We start from the raw sequence: 24,749 nt of genomic DNA, 5'->3' as shown, positions 1-24,749 counted from the left end.
ATATAGACCCTTCCAAGGCTTTTTTGAATGCCTCCTCTCTTGGAAAATTTAAAAAACCGGAACTAAATAGCATTCTTGGTTCTCTTTTAGTCGAATCTTTAAGACACTACAATATCGGTCAAAACGACCGAAAAAACTTAAGTGTTAATCAGTAGGTCCACGTCTCATATAGCCTCGCTACTGAACGGGACGTTAAACTTAACAACAACCACCACCAACACAGGCTGTAAGGGTCTTCCTATGGCAAGACCATCCTTTTGTCAATAACATCATTCCTGAAATTTGAAGTAACTTGTTTTGTAAATATACCTCAAACATCATAATTAACTAATAAAATTTCTACATCTAAGCTGTTTTTGAACGCAAACAATGGCTGAATTAATAGGTATGGGAGTAAGCATATCCAGAAAGTCCATCGAATCATCCTAATTTTCATTGATTAGAATTCAATAGAGAACACACCTCAGTTTTAACCTCGAGGCTATTATTAACAACACAATTAAATTTTGATGTATTATCTGAAATGTATATCCATTTTGCTAATTTGTACGCTGGTCCAAATGGATGAAATTTACTGGAAATGATGGGCCTCATCGATACTCCCTTAATTATAGCCAATGTTGGAGCGTCTATCTTTAATTTTTTGGCCAAACTTTCGTCAATAAGCCAATATTCTGAAATGGTATTATTTACTTAACTGATAATGTCCGGTAAACGATTAGTACAGTGTGTTTGAAAATGAACTCCCTAGTTTTAATGTGTCCTAGAATCTGTACAATGTGACGTACACTATTCTAGTTTGTGGTGTTTGATTCATCAACTCTCCAAGTTTGTCTCCCCTGCAGTTGGCAGGTCTGCTTGATTTTGAGACGGCACCAGTGCTTTTTTTTTCCTCTGTTTCCTCAGTTCAGTCCAGGCAGGCGTGCATAGCAACAATGTGTACTCCGCAACAGAAAGCGCAGTGTGTTTTTTGGTTTGTGAAAACTGAGTCAGTTATAACAGCAACGTAATTTTAGATGTCAGTATGGTGGTGAACCACCTACAGCAAAAACTATCCGTCATTGCCTAAAGTCTTTCAAGGAAACCGGGAGTATTTTAAAGGCAAAATCACCAGATCTTCTGAAGATGTTGTTGAACAGATCCGTGTGTTTCTTGTATTCGGAGCCCGAATAAGTCATTGGCCAGACGTAGTCTACAATTAGGAGTGTCTAAAGGCGTGTGTATGATGTTGTGCGTAAAAGACTTAAGTTGCGCGCCTACAAATTGCAGCTGTTACATGAAATTAAACTTACTGATAAAATCGAAAGGTATGAGTTTGCTGCTGACTTTCTACACAGAATTGATGATGATGTCAATTAAAAAAAAAAAATCTTTTCTGATGAGGCTGCATTTCATGTTAGTGGAACAGTTAATCGTCATAACTGCAGAATTTGGGGGACAGAGCATCCACATGAAGTTATTCAGCATCAGTGTGACTCTCCCAAATTTAATGTCTGGTGTGGTTTGATGAAAGATCGTTTGATTGGTCCTTTCATTTTTGTAGAAAAAACAGCTAACAGGGACGTTTACTATGACATGCTGACAGAGTACGTCTTTTCTCAAATGGACGATATTGAGGTGGAAACGGGGCTTGTATTTTTCCAACAAGATGGCGCCCCACCTCATTACAGTAACAATGTGCGTGCGGCTCTTGACACCCGCTTTCCAGGAAGGTGGATAGGCAGGGCTGGTCCTATACCTTGCCACCACGAAGCCCAGACTTAACCTCACTGGACTTTTTCTTTTGGGGCCACATAAAAAATATTGTGTACAATGAAAAGATCAGAGACATCAATCATTTACGAGAAAGAATCGTCGCTGAAACGTTGGTGAATAGGTGGCGAGAAGTGGAATATTGTCCCGACGTGTGCAGGGCCACAAATGGATCCCACTTGAAGCCTACCAACATTAAACAAATCTTGAAGGAATTTTCTTTCATGATATGTACTTATTGATGTAAGTTTTCATTCATTTCCCAATTAAATTTATACTTAATACTAGAGAGTTTTGATCTTTACACCCTGCATATTAACGTAATCTGTATTGTTTAATATATCCAAAATTTTATTCTATATTCATCTTGTTGAATTAGCGAAAATTTTGGAACGAATATTATTTAGATGAGTGGTTAAGACCTTTAAACTTGTACGATAAATATGTTCACTGTACTCATTTGATTTGTATTTACAGGTACGAGAAGATGATAAGCTACCAACAATTATCTGCAAAAGTTGTCTCAATACTCTAGAAATGATACTGGAATTCAGAGAAATGGCATCCAACACGGATGACTATTTAAATAAAATACTCAAAGAGGAGGAGGAGTTGGAAGAGAAAGAACAACAAGAGAGAGAACTAAAAGAAAAGCAACAAAAGAACAAAAATGATGATACAGACGAGCCAGTGGTTGAGAATATTATCCCTGCACCTCTCAGTGTACGTAATTTCTTAGTTGTTGATTTTATTAGTCATAAGTAGTGGAATATTACGTATTATTTCGCGATACCACATTTCCCCTCTCTTCCTACACTTGGAACAACCTGTACAAATTTGGTTTTATGTTTTCTCAGGGTCTCATTACGTGCAGAGAAAAGCAATAACCAAAACGTTTCACATCCACTAATTACAACATCCACTAATATAGAATTCAAATCACGCTTTATGAAGACACACTACTATTTAACTGTCTCTTAGTATAAAATATTACTCTTCGGATCGTATGGCTTGAAACATTTTGTTTCTTTGTTTTTCAACAGCACATGTGTCTTCTTCGCGTTCCTTAAGGAAATAGCAACTTGCGCAGCCGAGTCAATAATTTTAAATGTCTTCTTCGTATAGACATGTCAAGGCTTGCACAGACGATACTCGAGTGAATTCTACATTGTGGTTGTTTAAGATCTAGTGGAAAAACTTAAAGTTGTCTAAATCAGTAGCGAGTAGAAGTTTAGAACATAAATGATTCTTCAAAAAGAATATTATGGGAGGCCGTGTTATCTTATGAATATAGTAGTATCTGTTTTATGGTATATATTACTTCCTTGATTTTAACGTTTTGTCCTTTATAACCTCGCTGCTGTTTGAGAATGAAGAGCAAATATAATACTTCATATGATAGTCAGTTTTGAAAATAGTTTGAGTAGGTATTACATGAGAATTTCCACTGTTCGAAAAGATCACATTATAATCTATATACTGTATATTTTAAAAATGAAATCGATGCTGTCTGTCTTATCGTCGCGAGAACAGTGTGACATGAATGCATATTGAAGGGAGAGGGAAGGGGTTCAAACATATTTTTGATTTATTTTCCATTAATCTATTTTCCCCGTGTAAAGAACGAGCATTTTATTTAGTTAACTTAGAAATTTAAGTGTGTAAATTGACATAATAGCCTGTGGAAATGATCGGTTGGGTTATTATTCTGGTATATGCATTGTGTTCTTGTGAGTCATTGTATTTTTCTTACAGTTTACAGCTGCTCCAGTAATACGGAAGACTAATATTACCTATTACTTCAAGCATTACAGTGCAATACAATACTGTTTCCATACTTTATAATAATAATAAAAAGGAATACAGAGAATATATATATATATATATATATATATATATATATATATAAAATATGTAACGCAAGGAGCAATTTTAGCATCGACTGATCTGGAAAGCAAATGTTGCTGGCAGTTTAAGAATACTGATTATGGAATAACTGTCTCATAGACTGTTGAGATCAAAAATGGTGTATCAATGAGAAGGGGTATGTGGAATATGTTGTCAAAGCTAGTGAATTATAACTGAGAAAGGTACGGTGTGCGGGACATTGTGCAATCATAGACCAAACATAATTAGTGAGAGATCAGGAAAACGCCTCGGATAAGGAAGCAGTGAAATACTTATGAAAATCGAACTTACCCCAAAATACCCTTTTATTTATTCGTGTACGTTTCGGCAAATAGTTACTATCATCCGCAACACAGATATATTTAAAAAAAAAAAAAAAAAAAAACCTATTGCTGGACGAGCTATATCATCGTTGTTACTTTTTTGTATATGTAGCTTACGCACTATTAACTAAATCCTCCTCGTACCTTTATGACTTTCTTTGCCCTAATTAGTATCGATTTGTAGTTAATAAAATTTTCTTTTGAAATTCTCAGTTTTTTCACATGCATTTCATTTCATTTCACTGATAAACATAGGTCGAGGCATACTGACGAAATTTAAGTTTTATTTAGAGAACCTAGATATCATCTGTCCTATACATTTTTAACTTTCCTTGAAACACGTATGTAATCAACCATAAATTTTAAAGCTGTGCCTTGTGCATTTGCCAACTTAGATCTTGAGTGACCGCGGTGGCTCAGTGGTAGAGCGTTCACCTCTGGTGCGTGGGGTCGGTTTCGATTCCAGCTCGCGCCAAGTGAGCCTTGTGGTGGACAAACACCGTGCGCATAGGTTTTCCTGGATTTCTCCCGTTTCCTCCCACTTTCTTTATTCCGCCATTTTATTCATTTCTCTTCATATCGTCTCCTTTGGACTACACAACATAACCGTGGGGTGTAAAACAAAGATTTCTTTTTATTTCATTTCTAGATCTTGGAAAACGATTGCTTGAATTCGAATCCTTAATTAGACACAGAAACCAAATGTATCAAATTCAGTCAACTTTCTATTTTTGATTTTTTCGCATCCCATACATTTAATATCATCACTTTCAGTCTATACAGAACAATTGTTTGATTGAGATGTATGCCTTAGTTATAACAGCGATAAACGCTTACTGTATTTGCGATCATATTAATACTACATTATTTAAATCTAAATTTCCAGTTCCCAGAAATACAAACTTACAAATTGTAATTCCTATTGATCAGTTTGCTCTTTGAATACTATGAGCGTAATGAAACAAGGAAAATAAATAATTGAAAATTGTTCACTTTTCTTTATTCAAACTCCTTTTTTTTTCTTATGTAATATTTCTCAAATTGTCCTTACATAACTGATAAAACTTCCAAGTCTGTACTAAGTATCGATAAAAATGGTAAAGCTGATCCAAACTTTAATCTACTGTACATCCACTATATTGTATTCTGACCATTGATACCGGTTATAAGAACAGTTTTTCTACGAACCTCCTCGGACATGCATTTTATAGTTGGGTCCTTGTATGTTAACCATGCAAATGCTACACTCGTGAAAACAGCTTTTTTTAAGGTGTGATGATTGACAAGCTTGAGGTACGCAGCATTATTAAGTTCCTCAATCTTCTGCGGAAAACAGCAAAGAGATCCACGAAGAGATGAAAAAAGCCATGGGGAATGAAAGCTCATCCTATGACATAGTATCCAAGTGGAAACGGCAATTCTAAACTGAACACATGACCACTGCGGACGCCTCTAGATTTGGAAGACTATCTTTCACTGATGATACCGCCTTGACGGAGAAAGTTGAGATCATAATGTAAGACAGGAGGATAACCATTGGAAGTGTTATGTTTGTAATAGCTATGAATTATGAGCCTACTTGAAATACGATTCATAACCAACTGCGTCTTAAGAAAGGATCAGTACGATGGGTGCCACAACTGCTCATACCTTTCCAGAAGAGAAATTGCGAGGACGCTGCCAGACAAATATTGCATTGCTGTGAGGTGGATGAAGAGGACTTTTTCGGCTGAGTAGTGGCAATGGATGAAAGTTGGGTTCATCGTTATGGCCCAGAAACTAAGGAAATGAGCAAATAATGGAAATATCTTTCCTCCACCATCCCTAAAAAGGCATGAGTGCTGACGTCTGCCGCCAAGGTGATGCTTTCCGTTTTCTGGGACTGTGAAGGGACCATCATAACAGATTACCTACCACAAGGCCAAACTATTACTAGTACCTATTATTCCCATCCCCTGATTAAGTTACGAGAGGAACTGAAGAAGAAACGTCATGGACTGGTTACAAAAGGGTTGCTGCTGTTGGCAGACAATGCACCAGCTCATTCCACCCATGCATCCATGATAAAGGCAGTGGAATTAGGATATAAAATATTGCCCTACTTCCATACGCACCGGACCTAGCATCAAGTGACTTTCTCTTCCCAGGAATGAAGCGTCCACTCAGAGGGCGCGATTTTAGCAGAACTATGGTTTCAATGCCAAACTGCAGACTTTTACAAAATGGACTGAGGGAAAGTAAAGACCCGCTGGTAAAAATATGTCGCTAGGCACGTTGACTAGTAAAGGACTAATACCATCATGATGTCAGAGTTCTCCAGGGTGGATTTCTTTTAGGTGATTGCACGAACTTTTTGATACACCTTCGTATACGAAACGTAGCTTGGGATTAAATGACTAAGCATAACGTATTGAAATCAGAGAACATAGATTCCAAATATATTGGTCATCACGTAATTTGTGCATACATTTAAAGGACACATAACATGTAAGTGATGTTTATGTTCATCTTAAATCAAAGATAAAGGATAAAGAAGAAATTGAAAATTATTATTATCTTTATTCAGTTGGACTGTGACGCATTCGTAAATTTGGTCCCTCTTATCTGTTGTTCTGTTCGAGCATTGAGGCCTGCTATTAGGTTTTTTACTTTTTTTCAAGTTTGTCACTAAAAGTTACTTTTTTGGGGTAAAGTAATTTTTTCGTGTGATTTATGTTTTGCATTAGCAGTTTTCTAAGAAAAATATAAAAATAAGTGGAAAAAAGCTGAAACTTGTTACTTATTACTCTTATGAAAACTTAAGTATTTGCTGCTATGTGCAGCTTTGCTGCCACATATGTCAGCTTTCTCACTTCAGCCTTAATTCCTTCTAAAGCACAGTGGGTAGTTGATGGGTGCTTAAGCTCTCAAGGTGAGTTTGAGAGCTTTTCAATCTCTATTCTTTTTTCAGTATTCTAATAGTTAACGCTCCGCTCCACGTTGTGTGTGTTTGTGTGGTTTATTGTGTTCGTCTGAATTACGCTGCTTGTATGTTCTTCTTAGAGTAGGTGATGAATTTGAATATTTCAGAACACTCTGTTATGCATTTTTGTACTTTTACAGAAATTTATCATTACCCCATCCAGATCAAAGTTAAAATACAAAACTATGCAAGGTATGTAATTAATAATGAACTTCTGAACACAAGTAATCCATTTTTTTTATTAGCTGACAAACTTAAGTAAAATAACTTTTAATCTTAACATGTTAAAACATTACATATTTCAGCTATGATCCAGCCCTCCCTATTTTGGTTGAAAAAAAATATGTAAAATTCAATTTATGCCCAAGTTTGGCATCAATGTTTAAAGTTACTTTTTGATAAGATTTTGGTCACTTTTCAACTATTTAGAAGAGACCAGACGCTGTGAGTCCTGATATTCCAGTGTTTTGCTTTCTGAAGAACTTGAAGAAACCTAAGAGTTGATTATTGTTGTTTTCACAAATCATCGTAAAATGTGTTTAAGCCATTCATACAAACAACTTTTTTCTTATTTGTGTTTGAGTTATTATCCCAACGCGATTAATAACTTGTTCCGGTGAAATCTGTAAAGCAATTATTGTAAGTACTATAAGCTTTGATATTCGTACTTCCGATTACCTTTCGCTTAAAATGTCAAATAACTGTCGCTGTGCTTATCGAGCTAGATTGCTTTATATATATATATATATATGTAAAATTCCTTTTGTGAATATGTTTATTATAGATACATTAGGTCTTATTCAGAGTCGTTCTGAAGCGTGATTAGTGCCATACTAAAGAGTTGGATTAACATATGTTTTCTGCAGGCCTTTAGTATGACTTGAATCATACGTCAAAACGAGTCTGTATAAGGCCCATTGTGTCTTGTAGCACAAATCAAACACAGATATCAGTCTTAAGTATCCACTTTCACTACAAGAATAACTAGTTTTTCTTCCTACACGCAGTACCCTATTTATTGGTACCAACCCATAAGTAGCAAGGCTTTACATCCGGAATTATCCAATATCTGCGAAGTGATAACCACTACTGAAAAAAAAAAAAAAAAAAAAAAACCTTTTCTCCTTTCTTTCTTGGCATGTATTCATTCCTAAACACTTTCTATCTCCAAATATCACTTGAAAACCTCTCCCTGATGTTACAGTTCTCACGTTTTAGCATTCCAGTGTTGGCTCTTTTTTTGTAATTTACAGTTGATTTAGAAGATTTTTAAACTTCTTTTACTTTGAATTTATTTTTCATTGGTATGGACAGTATTCCTGCAACTTTCCCTTTTTTCTCATCCTGAGAATACTTTGTCAAAGTCATACTATTAAATCAGATGACCTACTTTCGATCTGGCTATCTCATTATCATCAAATCATACAATGCCTCATCTAAGGTCTTTTCTCGGAAGTTCTTGTAGGTATTTCTTCTATCGCTGTGTAACTTATTCCTCTGCTATAAGTACGTTTCCGCCTCTATCCTCAGTAACGTTAATCTGTTTTCTTTTTGAAACAACTTTACATTTCTCATCACTTCTACCTCTGTTTCCTTTCGCTATTCGTGCTTCTCTGCTTATTAGCTTCTTGAATTTTTGTTCGGTTTTAAACAGGGTTGGCAGAAACCCTGGTTTTTATTTAAAAAAACAAAAAAACAGTTTTTTTTGGTTTAAACCAGGTTTTTATGGTTTAAATGATTTGCTCTATATATTCATATCATTTATGGACAGAAATAAGTTTGTTTCGCCTTGATGTTATTATGTAACAACCGGGTTATGCTAGAAGGGGTCACATAAGCTTAAAGCGGAATAAAAACCGCTTCTCGAGTTACATCCGAGAGAAATTGTCCTCCATTTGAACTCGGAACCAGGACTAATTGGCCACAAATGCGATACGTCTGCCGACTCACTCACGAACGAATCCTGATAAAAAAAAATACGTTGTACTGATCTTTACATGCTTCTTAATATAACTGTCAAGAGTCATTTCTTAAGGACAAAAAGATAAACAGTTGCACAAGTGAAACCATTACACAGAATTACATATGAACAATTTCAAAGTACTACGGAGTATAGAAGAACTAATTTAGTTCAAGTTAGTTAACAACGACGTTTATTGGTCCAAATTAAAGAAATACACCGACTTAATCTGCATATCAATAAGAAAAGTGAATAAAGATACGAATTATTTGAGTCCACTTTGGCTCAGACTCATTTATACATAAATAGATATCAAAGATACTTATTTCACTAAATGCCTCTCGTGGTGTCTATATGACCCCCCCCCTAACACACACACAAAAAGTACGGCATTTTCGATGTATTTTATCAATAGTAAACATTGAAACGAAACAATATTTAGAATTTTTCTTCGATTGCAATTACATAACAATAATAACTACAAAAAAATCACAAAATAAACATTTATAAACTTGTAAAAAAAAGTTGCTTTTGTAGTATAATCTTCTTGAGTAATGAATGGGGAATTTAGGTCTGAATATAATACGAATAATATACGGGAGTGAAACGTGATAACCCACAAATGTGTGTTCAAGATTTTACAAACACTTACACTTTTACGAACATTTTTTTGTTTTTTGGTTTAAACCAGCCAACCTTGGTTTTAAATAATGTTATTTTCTCCATTAAATCCAATAGTTCCTCTACTTTCTAGGAATTACACGATGTTTTTATCATATACACTCATTTACTGGTTCTTCTTTCATGCTGTCCTATTTTTTTGATTTGTCAGTTCTTTGTAGTGGATGACATTTTCGTGTCTTGTGCTTCGTCTCTTGATCGAGGCCCTCGGTGGCTCAGTGGTAGAGTGTTCATCTCTGGTGCATGGGGTCCCTGGTTCGATCCCAGCTCGCACCACGTGAACTTTGTGGTGAACAAACACCGTGTGCGTGGGTTTCCTCAGGGTTCTCCCGTTTCCTCCCACTTTCTTCATTCCACCATTTCATTCATTTCTCATTACCGTCTCCTTTAGCCTCACCGGCATAACCATGGGATTTAAAACTTAAAGATTTAATTTTCGTCTCTTGATCCCTTGCCGCTCATTCTAGGTATTCCGATTTTTTTTCAACCTCTCAATGTTCTATATTGAGTTTTATCGTGAAACTCATAGGTTTTATCGTGAAACTCATAGTTTTTTAAATCGTATGTGGTTGACATTCTGTTGTTCACTGTTGCCCAAAAGTATAGCATACCGGGCTATGAGAATTATTTAAGCTACTGATGAAAGCAACATTGATTGCCAAAACAACATAATACAATCACAGTGGAATTCAGACGCAGTAAGTACAAATTTTTGTTTGGCAGTATTTCAGTATTTGGCTGTGATTAATAAATGAAGTTCGTCTCGAAATTATTAATCATAATCTTTTAATTATTTGTAGGTAATGGTTAAAGAAGAACCAACTCCGTTATTTGGAGGTGAGGAGGAGGATGCTTTGGGTGGAATATCTCAAGACTTACTCAAGGATAATTGTGAAAGTGAAGAAAAGCCTAGCACTCAGGAAGAAATGTTTACGAAAGAAGAAGAAGTAAGCGATCATTCAGAGGGTGAATATGGTGACAGTGTTGAACCAGAACCAAATGATGAACCAGAGACTTCTGTAAATGTGGATAAAAGCTCTGAACCTGTTGTAACATCCAGTGTGCCACCAGAACCAGCTGTGCAGCCTTATGTTGTAAGATCCAATGTGCCAACAGAACCAGCTGTGCAGCCTTACGTTGTAAGACCCAATGTGTCAACAGAACCAGCTGTGCAACCTTATGCTGTAACACCCAATTTGTCATCAAAACCAGCTATGCAGCCTTATATTGTAAGACCCAGTGTGCCAACACAACCAGCTGTGCAGCCTTATGCTGTAACACCCAATGTGTCAACAGTACCAGCTGTGCAGCCTTACGTTGTAAGACCCAATGTGTCAACAGAAGCAGCTGTGCAACCTTATGCTGTAACACCCAATGTGTCAACAAAACCAGCTATGCAGCCTTATATTGTAAGACCCAGTGTACCAACACAACCAGCTGTGCAGCCTTATGCTGTAACACCCAATGTGTCAACAGAACCAATTGTGCAGCCTTCGACTTCGGGTTCATCGGCGGGAAACCTGTAAGTATTAGCTATTATTATTTTTCAGTAGGTTTCCTAGCATTTGTGTCACATCCACACTGTTCCCTTTTATGATCTCCCTTATTATGACACTAAACTTTTGGAGCATTGTAGGCAGTTTTGTAACAAACAAGTTGCTATGCTAGTTTCACAGCCAGTACTTGTAAGTGAATGGATTTACTCTTTTCTTCTTCTTTTTTTCCGATTGCTTGCGAACAGGGTGGATTGACTTAAATCAGTCTGATTTAAATCAAGATTTAAATAACTTGATTTTTTAAATAAAAATCGTTGATTTGAATCAAATTCCGAAATAATTTAAAGTGAAAATAAGTAAAGTCCCGTTTCTGTCTTGTTATTTCGATTATGGAAGATGATAATCATAATACAATGAGACTCAAATGTATAGTTTGTACAGCATAGTATGAAAACAAGTGTCATGCAGAGGATGATTAGGGAAAATCCCGTTTTGAACGGGTAACAGGGCAATCCGTTTTCTTCTCTTCGTAACATAGGGCTTATATTGTAAATCGTTAACTATTCCAACGGGGAAATCACTATCGACATTTAAGACGAAGATTCTTTTGTGTGCGCGTCTATATATCTGTTCCCAGATAATAGGTCGTATTTTAGAAGTGTCCTATCCCCTCTCCGAAATTTTTTTAGATTTTATAGGCAAAATTTATGTATTTCGTACCGCAAGCTAGTTACAATTTCCTTAAAAATATGCCCCTGCCAAATATCAGTAACTTTTGTGGAAAATAAGTGTCACTTTGATAAGCGTTGCTGTGCTTTTTCCTTAACGCTTACCTTTAAATTACATCACCTATTTTTCGGTGATAGGATAAAATCTTCATTATTCGATTTAAAAAGTACCAATAAAGCTATTTATTTCGTTTTTTCAGGACTGAAGGCATTGTAGAGCTCGTTACATATGCTTTCACGCCTCTCTGCGTCGAAATATAGGATGTGATGACGTCATAAATTTTAAAAAAATATTTTTGTGCCTATTTTTATTATTTTTTGGCGAGCCTACATTTTGCATTCAGAAGACTGAAATGCTGCACACTCGTTCAGTGCACCCTTAGTATTTTTCAGATGAATTTAGATCTCTGCGTGAAAACAGGGGGATTCTGAGGGGGAAAAAAAAGAAGATATTTTTAACAAAAAATAGCTTTCTTTGCGACTTTTCCGCCTAAGATGGAGACGTATCAATGGTACCACCTGAAAGGCTGTTCTATTCTGAAGAGAATGATGTACGAACCGTGATCTTAGGATAAATAAGGATGTCTCAGGAAACTGTTACCTGAGATCCTGTTTTATACGGTAATCTGAGATATTTGGGGATATTATTTTTGCGGGCTTACTTTTGCATCAAGAAGTTTGAAATTTTGGACACTCATTCACTGTACCCCTTAGTATTTTTCAGATCTTTGCCTTTAAACAGAGGCGGTACAGAGTGGTAAAAAGTAAAAAAAGGGGATATTTCTTAACAGAAAATTCCTTTTTTTGTGATTTACCCGCCTCAGATACACAATGGAGACATTTGAATAGTACCGTTTGAAACTCTATTTTATTCTGAAGAGAATAATGTACAAATCATGATTCTAGGATAAATAGGGATGTCTGAGGAAATTTTTATATTACATCGGGTCATCTGGGGTATTGTGGGGATGTTCTTAGCTCATTGTTAATATTTTTCCCTCCCTTACTATTCAAGACAGAAGCTTGAAATTTTGTACACACATTTAGTACACTCTTAGTATTTCCCAGTTGATTTTGAGATCTGTGCGTTAACACAAGGGAGTCCAGAGGGGATCAAAATTTGAAGAAAAAAATCAGAAAAAATCCCGACTTCTCTCAAAATTTTCCGCTTGTGGGACATGATAGGGAAAATGTGAATGTTACCGTTTTAAAGGCTGTTCTGTTCTGAAGAAAGAGGTATGAATCATGATCCTAGGATAAATAGGGATGCTGCTTGACTAAAAGTCTATAATTTACACACACACACACACACAAAAAAAAAAAAAAGCGCCATAATTTAAATTGTTAAGAAACATTGTTTGGATTGATATAGGTTAACGATTGGGGATTAATTCAAAATTCAACCCCAATACTTTCACTTAAATGACATAATTGGCATTTAATACTAATTCGTAATACTTTTCCTTCAGTTCGTGACTTGTATTATACGAGGAGAAAGATTTGATTTAAATAAAAAAAAATCGATTTAAATAAAAAAAATCATCAAAAATGATTTTTTAAAAAAAATCATGATTTTTTTCCATCCTGCTTGCGAATGTTGTTTTTGAACACACGTGCATTTTATTCATATGAAGAAATGCTCGTGATTATTGTCATTTTAACGTTATATAGGTATGTAATGTTAAAGGGGTGTCTTTGAAAGCAGTATGAGGAACACTGTTCTGTCTTCTTTTTCTAACATTCATTCGATTAATTATTATTATTAAGCAATTTTTATCCTCACATCTTTCTGATTTGACAGCCCAATTACAAAAGTACTATCAAATGACAAATTAGTCAAACTGAAATTTACGTGCATTACCAATGATTTAAATTCTGGTCACTGTAACCTATGAAAGTAAATGAAATCTGCTGGAGATTTTTACATTAAACTCGAATCACTAAAAAAATACCGATACAGCACTTGACACAAACCACGGATTACTGACGAATCTTATGGCGGTTTTACATCTTGTAATTTTCCTACTGGGAAGTCAAAATATGTTGAAATCATCATGAAATTAGCATGATATTGATCTGACGATCGCGTGGACTCTCTTTTGACATTTTATTTCTGAATTTTCTTCTCGATAGAAATTTAAACCTATATTATGACGAGATAAACAGGTACTTTGCTAACGATTCTGGAAAGAAATGTCAAACATCAATCACAATCTCTGACATTTCTGTAGATGTGTTCCGCCACACAACACAATGAAGACGACAAAAGTAATAACTCTTAGAGACTGAAAGTTCATATGACGGAAAGTATATGACCATTGAAGAATACGTACATATTCATGTCCTTTACTTGAGTTTGTCTGAAAAGTCAATGACGAGGACACTATATATCGTACAAGTTAAAGGAACTCATCCGATGTGGATCAAACTTGATATATTTATAGGCTTTCACATGCGACAAGATTGTGAAATATTATGGTGTACGGTTATTTGATTTGTAAGATATAGGTAAAATAAAAATCAAATGAAGGACTATTTTTTTTTTTTTTTTTACAACTATGCATAAGTTTTACTATTCTTCTTTTCGCAACGAGCAAATTCTAAACCAGCAAAACTTGAACGACGACGACGATGATGATTTTTATTATTATTATTATTATTATTATTATTATTATTATTATTATTATTATTATTAAAAATCTACGCGATACGTAACCACTACCGCCTTGTTCAGTATGAAAAGTTGAATGCTATTTAAACGGTGTATCCGAAAGACACGTAATAATTTCAGATATAAATCTGTAAAGTATGTCATTCTTTAGGGGGATGTTGTTGACAGTGTGGTGTATGGGAACAACAGAAGACTTAACATTAGACAATCTCACTTAACTTATGTAATAATTGTTTATATGAGTAGGCGAATTTACAGAGTTTTACCTAAGTTATTGTTAAATAATTCCTTTTTTGTGTTTGCTCTCTACTGGAAAAGAACTTGCTGTGGTATCGTCACACTTCGATAAAATGTCATTTTTTCAACTGGTGACGACTCAGGTAGACGATTGTAGAAGGGGGATGTAAACGTGCGGGTAAAATGTGATATGGAAGCATTACTCTTGAGTGGTAAAAGGTCTGCTCACGTTTTGACGAATCTTCATTCCCATCTTTCGATGGAAGCCACTTGGACAATGAAGGACGCACATCAAATTACAATAATAGAAGACTACAATCAACACATGGGGTATGTTGACATGGAGACGGATCGCATGCAGCAGTGCTATAAGGACAAGAACTGTTCTTTTATTTCTTGGACCAGATGGTAGACGCTTTTCCTTTTAACTGACAACTGTGACTGACCAAAGGAATTTGACCCACGGGCCACAGGACACTACAATCGACGAAAATTGAGAGACTAGTTGAGGAACACATCTCAGCTCTCTGCTTCTTACCTCTCGGTAAGATGTCCGAAAATGTATATGATTGTTACAGGCGAGAGAAAGAGAAACTGTGTGGTGTGTTACAAAAGAACAAGGAGGCAAAGACAAACATATCATGTGTGGTGCTTGTGAGAAACATATGCACATAGGAGACTGTTTTGGTTTCCATCATGCGGACATGTGAATGTGAATTCCTGCTTTCATCTTCCAGTCTTCGGCATTTTGCCAGTAAGTACTACTGTTTCTTTCTCTTTACTTTTATTGTGTTTTCGTGCAGAAAACCTCTCTATAAAAAGAAAATGTTTCAATTAATGACTTTTTCACGAAATAACATTAATTTTGTCCTATCCTTCGGCCTACAGTATCATCAAAGAGTACACATCAAGGTAGGTGCGAGCCCAAAGAATACCTGAAACGTTATTTGTCCTGTATCCATGAACAAAATGAATTGTATTAAATATATGCAATTACATTATTATGGGGCTAAATAAGCAGTTACACAGACAATTCTCGAAACTAACAAGTAACTAAAGTCTTTGTCATATTTTGAAATAATTCAATTAAAACAATACAGCTTTTAAGTTAGTTAGTAAACACTATTAATAAAGAAACTAATAGTAACACTAATATTTTGGTATAGGAAAACATTGTTAGTAACTACTACTATTCTTGCTTTAAACTTTAAATAAAATAAAATGAAGTAAACATTATGAGAATGATGATATTCTTCCTAGTTATTTGTAGTTGCTTACATATTTAGCTTGAATTGACCGTCCGGTATCAGAGAGTAAACCGAACTTTCTACTTGAGCCACCGAAAAGTGACAGAAGGTAAATTCAAATAGGCTGAAATTGTAAGGTGGAACACAAAACTCCTCTTCTCTTGGAAGTGGATGATTACACTTTCGGTTCCACTCTTCTGGAACCCTACTCTGATATCAGTACCAAATCGAGTCCAGAATTGTAAATCCAAGGTGCAAACGCTCTATCCCAAGCTAGAAGGTTTAGTGCTGGAAATAAATAAATAAATAAAAATAAAAAATAAAAATAATAATAATAAAGACGTGGCAACTAAATTTTGATTCTAGTCCGAAGCAAGCTGCAGGTTTTGCTAATGGTTTTCTTTATTTAAACAAACAAGCAAAAATCGAGGTTGGAAACCCGAAACATCCTCTATCATGATAACAGCTAGTTGCGTTTCGTACATTCCATTGTAGATCAAAGACATAAGTAAAAATCAGTAAGAATATAACGTTAAGAACTAAAGGAATAAGTTTATTGTAACATGATAAACGTACCGTTTATTTTCCAGTGATTTTGGCAATTAGTGTGAGAGCATGTCACTTTAAGGAAATGATAAACGGGGACCACGATACTGTTTGAAAACTGTTTCCACCGGAAACCAACTAATTAACGATACAAAATGATCATAATAACATCACACAAGAAAATCTACAGATCTCTAGGTTACCAAAAGAAAATTAACACAATAAGTATCACCTCCGGTGTAAAATCACGTTGCACATTGAATTTATTATTTCATTTGTATTTAAACATAGAATTTACTTGGTAAACAAGTCCATAGCACACTGTTTATTTAAACTTCAGCTTCCGTTTATTTATTTATTTATTTTTAAAGACAATGGAGTTTTGGTAAATAAATCTTCAAGCGTAACGGTGTCCTTCATCCAAAAACATCATCAGCAAGAAACGAGATATGGAAATTTTTATTTGAAAGACCAAATACTTTACCGGATTTATAACAGTCTTTAAAGAATTTTAAATCCAAATCAAAACATCGTAGAGGATAGCTGTACAGGAGCCATTATGCCACTCCATAAAAACACAGTCAAATGAAACCTAGTGTTCTCCTTTCACAGTTGTAGCTCTGATTTTTAATTATGCTTACCTCTGCGAAACCAGTAATATGAAAGTTTCAGTCTCCACCTAGTTTAAAACTAAGGTGGAACTAGTAAATTGCTTTGAAAAACTTTATTCTATTTTTTCAACAGCAGCCGAAACTAGTTCCTGCTCCTGAAGGTGCTTGGCGCTAAACGTAAAAGGTATAACGGATTGATGAAAGAAAGGGGGATGAGCCAATCTGTGCAAAAATAAGATCAAACAATCAGATTTTCAAATCACAACTTTATATATCGGTCGGCAACTTTACGAAAGAGACTTATTGATTGATGATACTGAGTAAAGAAGTGAGAAGAAATATGGCGGAAATTTTTTTTTTGAAATAAAAATATAACATTTTTAATAAATAAAAGTAGGGAATTTAAAAGATAACATTTGACACGAAAATTTCATGTGGCAAAGTTCCAAAACTAGAAAATACACAGCATTTATAACCTAAGTATAACGATTTAGGCCTCGTTTTTTTCTAAAATATAGAACATGGTGAGAATACATTGTATATATTCGTAACGTAATTTTTACTAGAGAACTACAGGTATCAGTAATTAAACATACTAAACAAAAGAGTATTACTACACTACACTATACACACATTCACTCTCTACTACTACCACTACTACTACTACACTTAATACTATAGTATTATCCTACTATAGGAGTATAGTTTATTATAGTATTGAAGAGTAGTACTATAATAATAATAATTCCTATTAGAAAAAAATATTATATACCGTAAACTCCCCATATTACAAATATTGTGTTCTAAACACCTTGCAATTAAATCTTCACTCCGGCGTCGCGAGTGTGGCGACCCCATGGGTCAGTTCTTCGAAATTGCAATAGCTACTGATCCCCCAGGTTGGGAGAGTTCATCACCCTTCCCGTAAAACCCCTCTGCAGATTATATCCTAGATCTCTAATCTGCCGCAGGGAATGATGTTTTTGTACAATATGATTCCTCACCTAGAGCTGGCCTGATTTTCTGTTGTGTCTTGGCAAAGATTATGGACTCAGATTTGGTTTATGGATCGGATTTCCGTTTTTAAATTATTTTGACGCGGCAATGATTAAATGGTTTGATTTTGGTTGTCCTGAGTCTTGTGACGGCGGAGTGAAGGTTGTTGACGCCTAGCCATACTGGGTGGAGTGATGCTCTGAAAGGGAAAGCTAGGAGTGTAGTATGTTGGATCTCCAAGGAAGCGTGGCCTCTATAATGAGCGGTAGAACGGTGAACTTAGAAGTACCCATCAGTCGAGGATAGAAGGGCCGCTGGCTCCTCGCACATTGCGCATGGAGTCATCGCTCAGCTTCCTGACAAGGGTTGTGGTAGGTAGTGCCTTCCCGCCTCATTGATTCTCGAGAACGGTGACGGGGAAGTGGAGAGGATTATGGTTATTTTCAAACCATGGCGCAGCATCAAATCCCGTAAAAGATATACACATTAGAGGAAGCGATTCCATGATACTTGGTTATTAAAGTTGGAAAAGAAGTTGTTGTTGTTTGGACAGACTTTCACCATTTATTCTACTGAGACTTTTACAACATATTACCACCAGAACTTTTCAACTGGGCCATGTTCGCAAACTTAGAAATGGAACCATTCTTATACAGACTGTAAATAGCAAAGAATCTTATGTTATTGCTGAAATGCACCACATTGGGCATAATCCCGGTACAAGTTCAACACATCATCAACCGAACATCAGCAAAGACATGATTATCTATTTTGACCTTTGAAGCTTGTCGGAAGCTGAGATCACAGATGAACTGCTGGAAAAGCATATTGCGGACGTTAAGCGAATCCACACCCAAGAGTTTTCTAAAAATATTTCGCATTTAGTTTTATGTTCATACATCCACCTTTTTCGCACTGCAACTTTTTCCTTTCATATGTGACGAAACTTTCATAGAGTGACTAAAGTTTTAGAGATGTTTAATTTCTTGATTCGTGTAGGAATTCTTATTAGGTACTTTTTCTGTAATTCCATAGTAAAATACGTTGTATTCGTTTTTATATTACTCATTAATCTAGTTAATTAGGGAAAAATATATTATTTATTTACTATCGTTGTCATGTTTTCTTGGCCTTGTTTATCCTTCAACATATGAAAGTTTGTTTAGGTAATTACATGTCAGAGAAAATTTTAAAGAAATGTTCTAGAAGACCGAGAATTCCTCCCCGTAATTTGTGTAGCTACCCTGTGTAAAACCTTATTTTATTTGTTATTAAGTTAACAATTAAGTTTATTTTGGTAATATACAAACAACAGTTAGAAAACATTGTATTACATGGAATAACAAATAACCTTATGAAAACATTACTCATGAAACGTGCTTTTATTGCATTGATACACATTAATGAGCAGATCACAAATATACAAGAAGTAGTGCAATTTGAATTGAACATCGCGTTACAGCTACACTGTTTCCAGCTGGTTGTTGTCCCCTCTCCTATAAATGATTTTCGAATGACCGTGGTTCTGTGACTTAAGTGCAATCGAAATTATTGTCTTCTCTTTACAAATTACCATAGATGTGCTAGCATTAGTTTTTTTTTTTTTTTTTTTTTTTTTTAACTTTAAAATAATCTCATTTCACCAAATTTTTCGCTATAATATTACGGAATAGTACAGAGTGAATGTGACACAGATCTTAGCAAACCATTTCCTTTTTCGTTTGTTTATTTGTTTCAGTTGAAATGAACTAAGTTTAGTATTTGACTGTATGTTCATGTGAAGAAAATTAAATGGTTATTAGGTATGATATAACACGCTGAGTGCAATAAACAAACTAAAATAAAATGCTGTGTGTAAAGAAATATTAAGTACATAGTTCGAAAGAAGTTACAGTTGATAGACGCTATGAAAACAGAAAATTGCTACGTCAGGGCGAAGAGATTAATTGAGAACCGCAATGAATGGAATCTTCTCAGTTCCGGCCAATAGTAGCAGATACCTGTTATAATAATGATTACCAGCTTTTGAAATTCCAGTACATTCTGTTGTTAATCGGCCACCTAGAGTCTACTGTGTATAGTGTTGCATATGAAATAAATAGTAGGTTTTTTTTTTTTTTTTTTAACGTTAAATTTAGGTTTAAATGAATTAAGTTAAATTCGCCATACTTAGGATCTGAAAACAAAAAAAAATCTGTTTGCTGTAGAATTCCAACTAATATTTTTCTTCCGATTTCACATATGCACTATGAACATCAAAGTTCTAGCAGTCAGAATTAATAGCAGCATTTACGTTTGAACACTTATTAAGTTTTAAAGTTTATATATTTATACAGGTTTAATGTTTTAACTTAATACAACGTATAACTTCTAATTAATTGATAACAAATACTGAAATTTTCTGCGAAGCAAACGCGAACAGGATGAAACTAATGCGGTACTAGCAGAGATTGCGTTGCCAGGCACTCCAAGATTTTTCTTCTCTGAATAGTAGATATCTTGCATATTTCAAATCTGCTTGTTAAATTTTTACTAGTGTGTTTTATTGAAATTTCCATATGTAAAATGAGTTTGACGTGTTGTTGAATTTTCAGTGAAAACTTAGTGACTTTGTTTTCACCTGCAAACCTAGTTGTTTCAAGTTAAGATGCAGAATTCTTCAAGGACAGACATGGTCTTTTACAGTCATTTGATTTGTTGGCTGTACAACAATACTTCCTCTCCAGTTTCTCTCTCTCTATGCTGCATTTTGTTTCGACGTCATAAACAATTTTGAAGAAGGAAACACAAAAACTGACGTCTGTCACTTGAGCATATCAGATATCGACACTACCATTATCGCCAGCAGATCTTTAAATAAAGCTTTTATTCCTTACCTTATTCCTCACTCACCTTATTTCCACCCCCCACTCCTGCCTGATCTTAGTCTGAGAGAAAATTATTGATCACTATATTTTTCTTCAGTTGGCTGACACGTGTTCAGTAGAAAGAGAAAAACTTCAAACAGATGTTTCTCTGTTTATTTGAGTGTTGTAAAATCCTTGGCAGTGAGGCGATAAAGGTATTTGAAAAAGAAAGGACTATTAAATATAAAAGACTTAATAGATTTATTTTCCCTGAAAGATGTGAGAAGCATTCGTTATTCCATGTATTGCTCTTACGATAAGAAAAAACAGCTGACCGCCTTTGCTTAATTTTTTAATAAAGATTTTGTATGTCATCTCGTATTTTGTATGGTGTATGTTCCAAAAAATATCCAATCGTGTTATTCCCATAGGATCACATAGAATCACTCCTTTGCTGGAGTCGTCTAGACCCTCGCAAAAACACTCAATTTACAAAACGTAGTTTATCGACATTGTGTAATCTTAAAGAAGTGTCCTTGTTGCCGAAATAATCTCCATGTCAATGCATGCTTTAACGAGTACAACAATATGTAAAGTAACACACAAAGTGCAGGAGGAGGAGGAGTACGTCACTTTCTCAAGAGTACGGTAAGTGTTCGTGTTTTATGAGTTCATTATATTTATTTCGAAATCCTCCATTTGCTTTATGATTTTTTTTCAACAGCAGACTATAATTTTGTTATTGTTATTATTTATTTATTTATTATTTTATCAGAAAAGGTGACGCTACGGTCGGTAAAATTATTTTTGTCATGTAATCTAGATATACTATTGTTCGTAAAAAATATTCGCTGGTGTCTGGCCCCCATGAGTGCGAAGTGGGGAGGAGGGCGTAGTGGAATCAAAATATGCAAGTAAGATTATTTTTTACGTGATCATAATACCACAAAGAAGTAGAGATTGCAACATTTAGTTATTTGTACCTCAAAACATGTTTCATTCTCTGTGTAGTTAAACTTGTTTGCCTAAATATACCAATTAGGAACGGAGCTGTGGTCATTTTAGAAAAACATTGCAGATTTTATTTAAAGGGCCCCGACTGGGAAAGGCTTTTCGCTTGAATGCCACACAGTTTTTCGGGAAATGCCTTTTCGAAAAACGAAACAAAAAACTTTTGAAAAAGCGAGAAACGGAAAACGAGAAGAACGGATAATTTTCGTAAAACAAAAAACTGATTTCATTTCGTTTGTTAAGTCTTTTAAACTATACTACGCATATGCATAGGGCGTTTTGTAGAACGGCTGTGTTCCTCTGTCGACAGGCGTCAGAGTAAAATCAGTAAAAAAATAGCGAGAAAGGCAGTTTTGGAACAGGAATAGATTCATTTAATTTATTTGCCTTCTATTTAATTCGGAAAATGGTAGGAATCTATCGCTTTCGGTTACATCGTTGATCACTGCAGAGCATAAACGGCAATATCAACGTAGTGATCGAACAAAACATTTGTGTGAAATGGGGAATATGATGCTACCCCACATTTAGGAATAAATTGGGAATTTGTGAAAACTTTAAGGAGAAACTTTCGGCCTCATAACTGTATTCTGGTTGATCCTAACCTTTATAGTTCTTTACCTTTATAGTTGAATTATTCCAAAGGAAGCAAGAATTCAAGAAACAGTAAGAATCACCTGATTTTCTTGATATTGAGTAATAGTCGAACCTAAGATTCTTTTCTATTCTATTTTACCGAACCTAAGATATTCTTGAGTCCGGTAAATATTAAGTGCATCAGAACAAACTCACATCGACTGAAGTTACCGTGAAATAATAACATACTTATTCATCACGGTGTGATTCAAATTTTAGGCTGACAGCGAAACCACATGTTTGTTACGGTTTCGAGGTGTCGCGGTGGCTCAGTATAGGGAACTCATTTCTGGTGGGTGGGTCTTTGATTCGATCATAACTTGAACCAAGTGGGCTTTGTGGTGGAAAAACACCATGTGCATGTGTTTTCTCGTGGTTCTCCAGTTTCTTGCCATTTTCTTCATTTCACGATTTTGTTTATTATTATGATAACTGTCTCCGTTAGCGTCGGAGCATGATGTGGCACTTAAACTTACATGGGCTTCCTGTTACTAACCAGATAACCAATAACTGGCACTTACCTCAATCTTATTTCCCGCTTTTTGTTTAAAAATACATAGTTTTAGTTTGTTTCCATTTCTGTCACTACATGCCAGTATTGTTATGACTATTACCATATTTTTTGATTTGACATTAGAAATAGTTGCTGGAAAATACCGGTAAATGTTTACCTAAGTATTTGTAAGAAAAGGTCACTTACTGGGTCAATAGGCGTCAATTACTGGTATCTTTAAAACGCTCATTGTCAATTTCTAATATGTAACACAACTTTTTTTTTTTTTTTGTAAAGCAGATAATTCTTAGTTCAAGTATGATTATTATTCTCTGATGGTGGGCATCGATGAAGCAAAGATACAAAGTATCTTTTAACGTAAACAGCAGTCGAATGACAGATTTATTTGAAAAGTGGAAAAATATGCACATTAGAAAAATCAAATAAAGTATTATGATCGATATTTTAAAACGTCGAAAGAAAAAACATTTTTCGGAGAACGAAAAATGTAATTTACGGAGGTTGAAAACCAGATTTTTGAAAAAAAAAAAAATCGTGGCCATTCCTGCTTTCCAGGCCAAACGAGCTAGGCTGGTAAAGGTTTTAAACGAAAATTTACAATACCACATTTAGTATTGCAAACTAAATAAGCTACAGTATCAAAAAATCTAAATTTTGGAATCTTCTACCACAGTAAGAACACAACTGAGACGAATAGAGCAATGCACATCAAAAGTACCTTAGTCTTGAATAGGGTTAAATCAATTATGATACAACGTGTTTCAAATAAATTGGAACAAAGTTACATGAGATTGAAGATCTGACGTTTTTCGAAAGACTTTATAACGAAACCATGCATAGACAAATATCACATCTAAGTATTTACATGGTTAGCAGTAAACCAAAACACAATATACCATAGCCGTTTACAACAATGCTTTCAAGCTGTTCCAGAGATACGATAAACATGGGTAAAGAAAGCAGCATTTCTTAAGACCGCGTATTGTGGGAATGTTTAAAATGAGTCGATTTAGTTTTATAACATTACTGCAGTAGGTTTTGGTAGTTGTAATTACATAACTTTAGTCTCAATGCAAGCTGTCCCGGAGACATGAGTAAAGAAAGCAGCATTTCTTAAAATGGCGTGTTGTAGGAATGTTTAAAATGATTCATATTTGTTTTTAGTTTTATAACATTACTGCAGAAGGTTTTGGTAGTTGTAATTACGAATTATGGTAATTACATAATCTCAGTCGCAGCGCAAAGGAAGTTCCACGAGAGGTTTTATGGTTATTTACTTTTGCTACAGAGTTAATTTAAAAGTTCGTAAAATCAGAAAAAAATTATTAAAATCAACACTGCTTATCACCAGGAGCATGTTCTATTCCTAGTTTACATAGACAAAATACTGCATTGTATGGCGTAAGACCCATCGTGTGGAACTTCACCAGAACAAAGTTCTTCAGGTCACACGGGCAAAACATCGTTGTCTTCTACCAGCACATGTATCAGTTGCAAATTGTATCGATTCTATTCCGTGTGAGCAAATACCAGTTGAGTTCAGTGGTTGTGTGTTTTCAGACTTCTCAAATTGCACTTTTCATTACGTCGGGTTTGCACGGTAAATGATATCTGGAAAGCTTGC

The 24,749-nt window shown here is 35.0% G+C and overlaps 1 protein-coding gene across 19 annotated transcripts in view; it reads left to right on the top strand.

The window, feature by feature from the left end:
* The window catches only part of LOC145663063 (uncharacterized), a 287,238-nt gene that overhangs the window by 17,568 nt on the left and 244,921 nt on the right, over positions 1–24,749 (top strand). For all 19 annotated transcript variants that reach the window (XR_014127144.1, XM_081729228.1, XM_081729226.1 and 16 more), the window contains exons 2-3: positions 2,230–2,475; positions 10,387–11,108. Coding sequence is in view for 18 of the 19 variants with exons in the window: in XM_081729228.1 (XP_081585354.1) it covers positions 2,230–2,475; positions 10,387–11,108 (968 nt within the window). In the remaining variant the exon portion in view is untranslated. The remainder of the gene's footprint in view (positions 1–2,229; positions 2,476–10,386; positions 11,109–24,749) is intronic.

Source organism: Thermobia domestica, chromosome 10 (genome assembly GCF_964235325.1).
Source record: "Thermobia domestica chromosome 10, izTheDome1.hap1.1, whole genome shotgun sequence".
In the NCBI taxonomy this organism is placed as follows: Eukaryota; Metazoa; Arthropoda; class Insecta; order Zygentoma; family Lepismatidae; genus Thermobia; species Thermobia domestica.
Note: the sequence above shows the minus strand (reverse complement) of the source record. Positions and strands in the feature narration are given on the sequence as shown.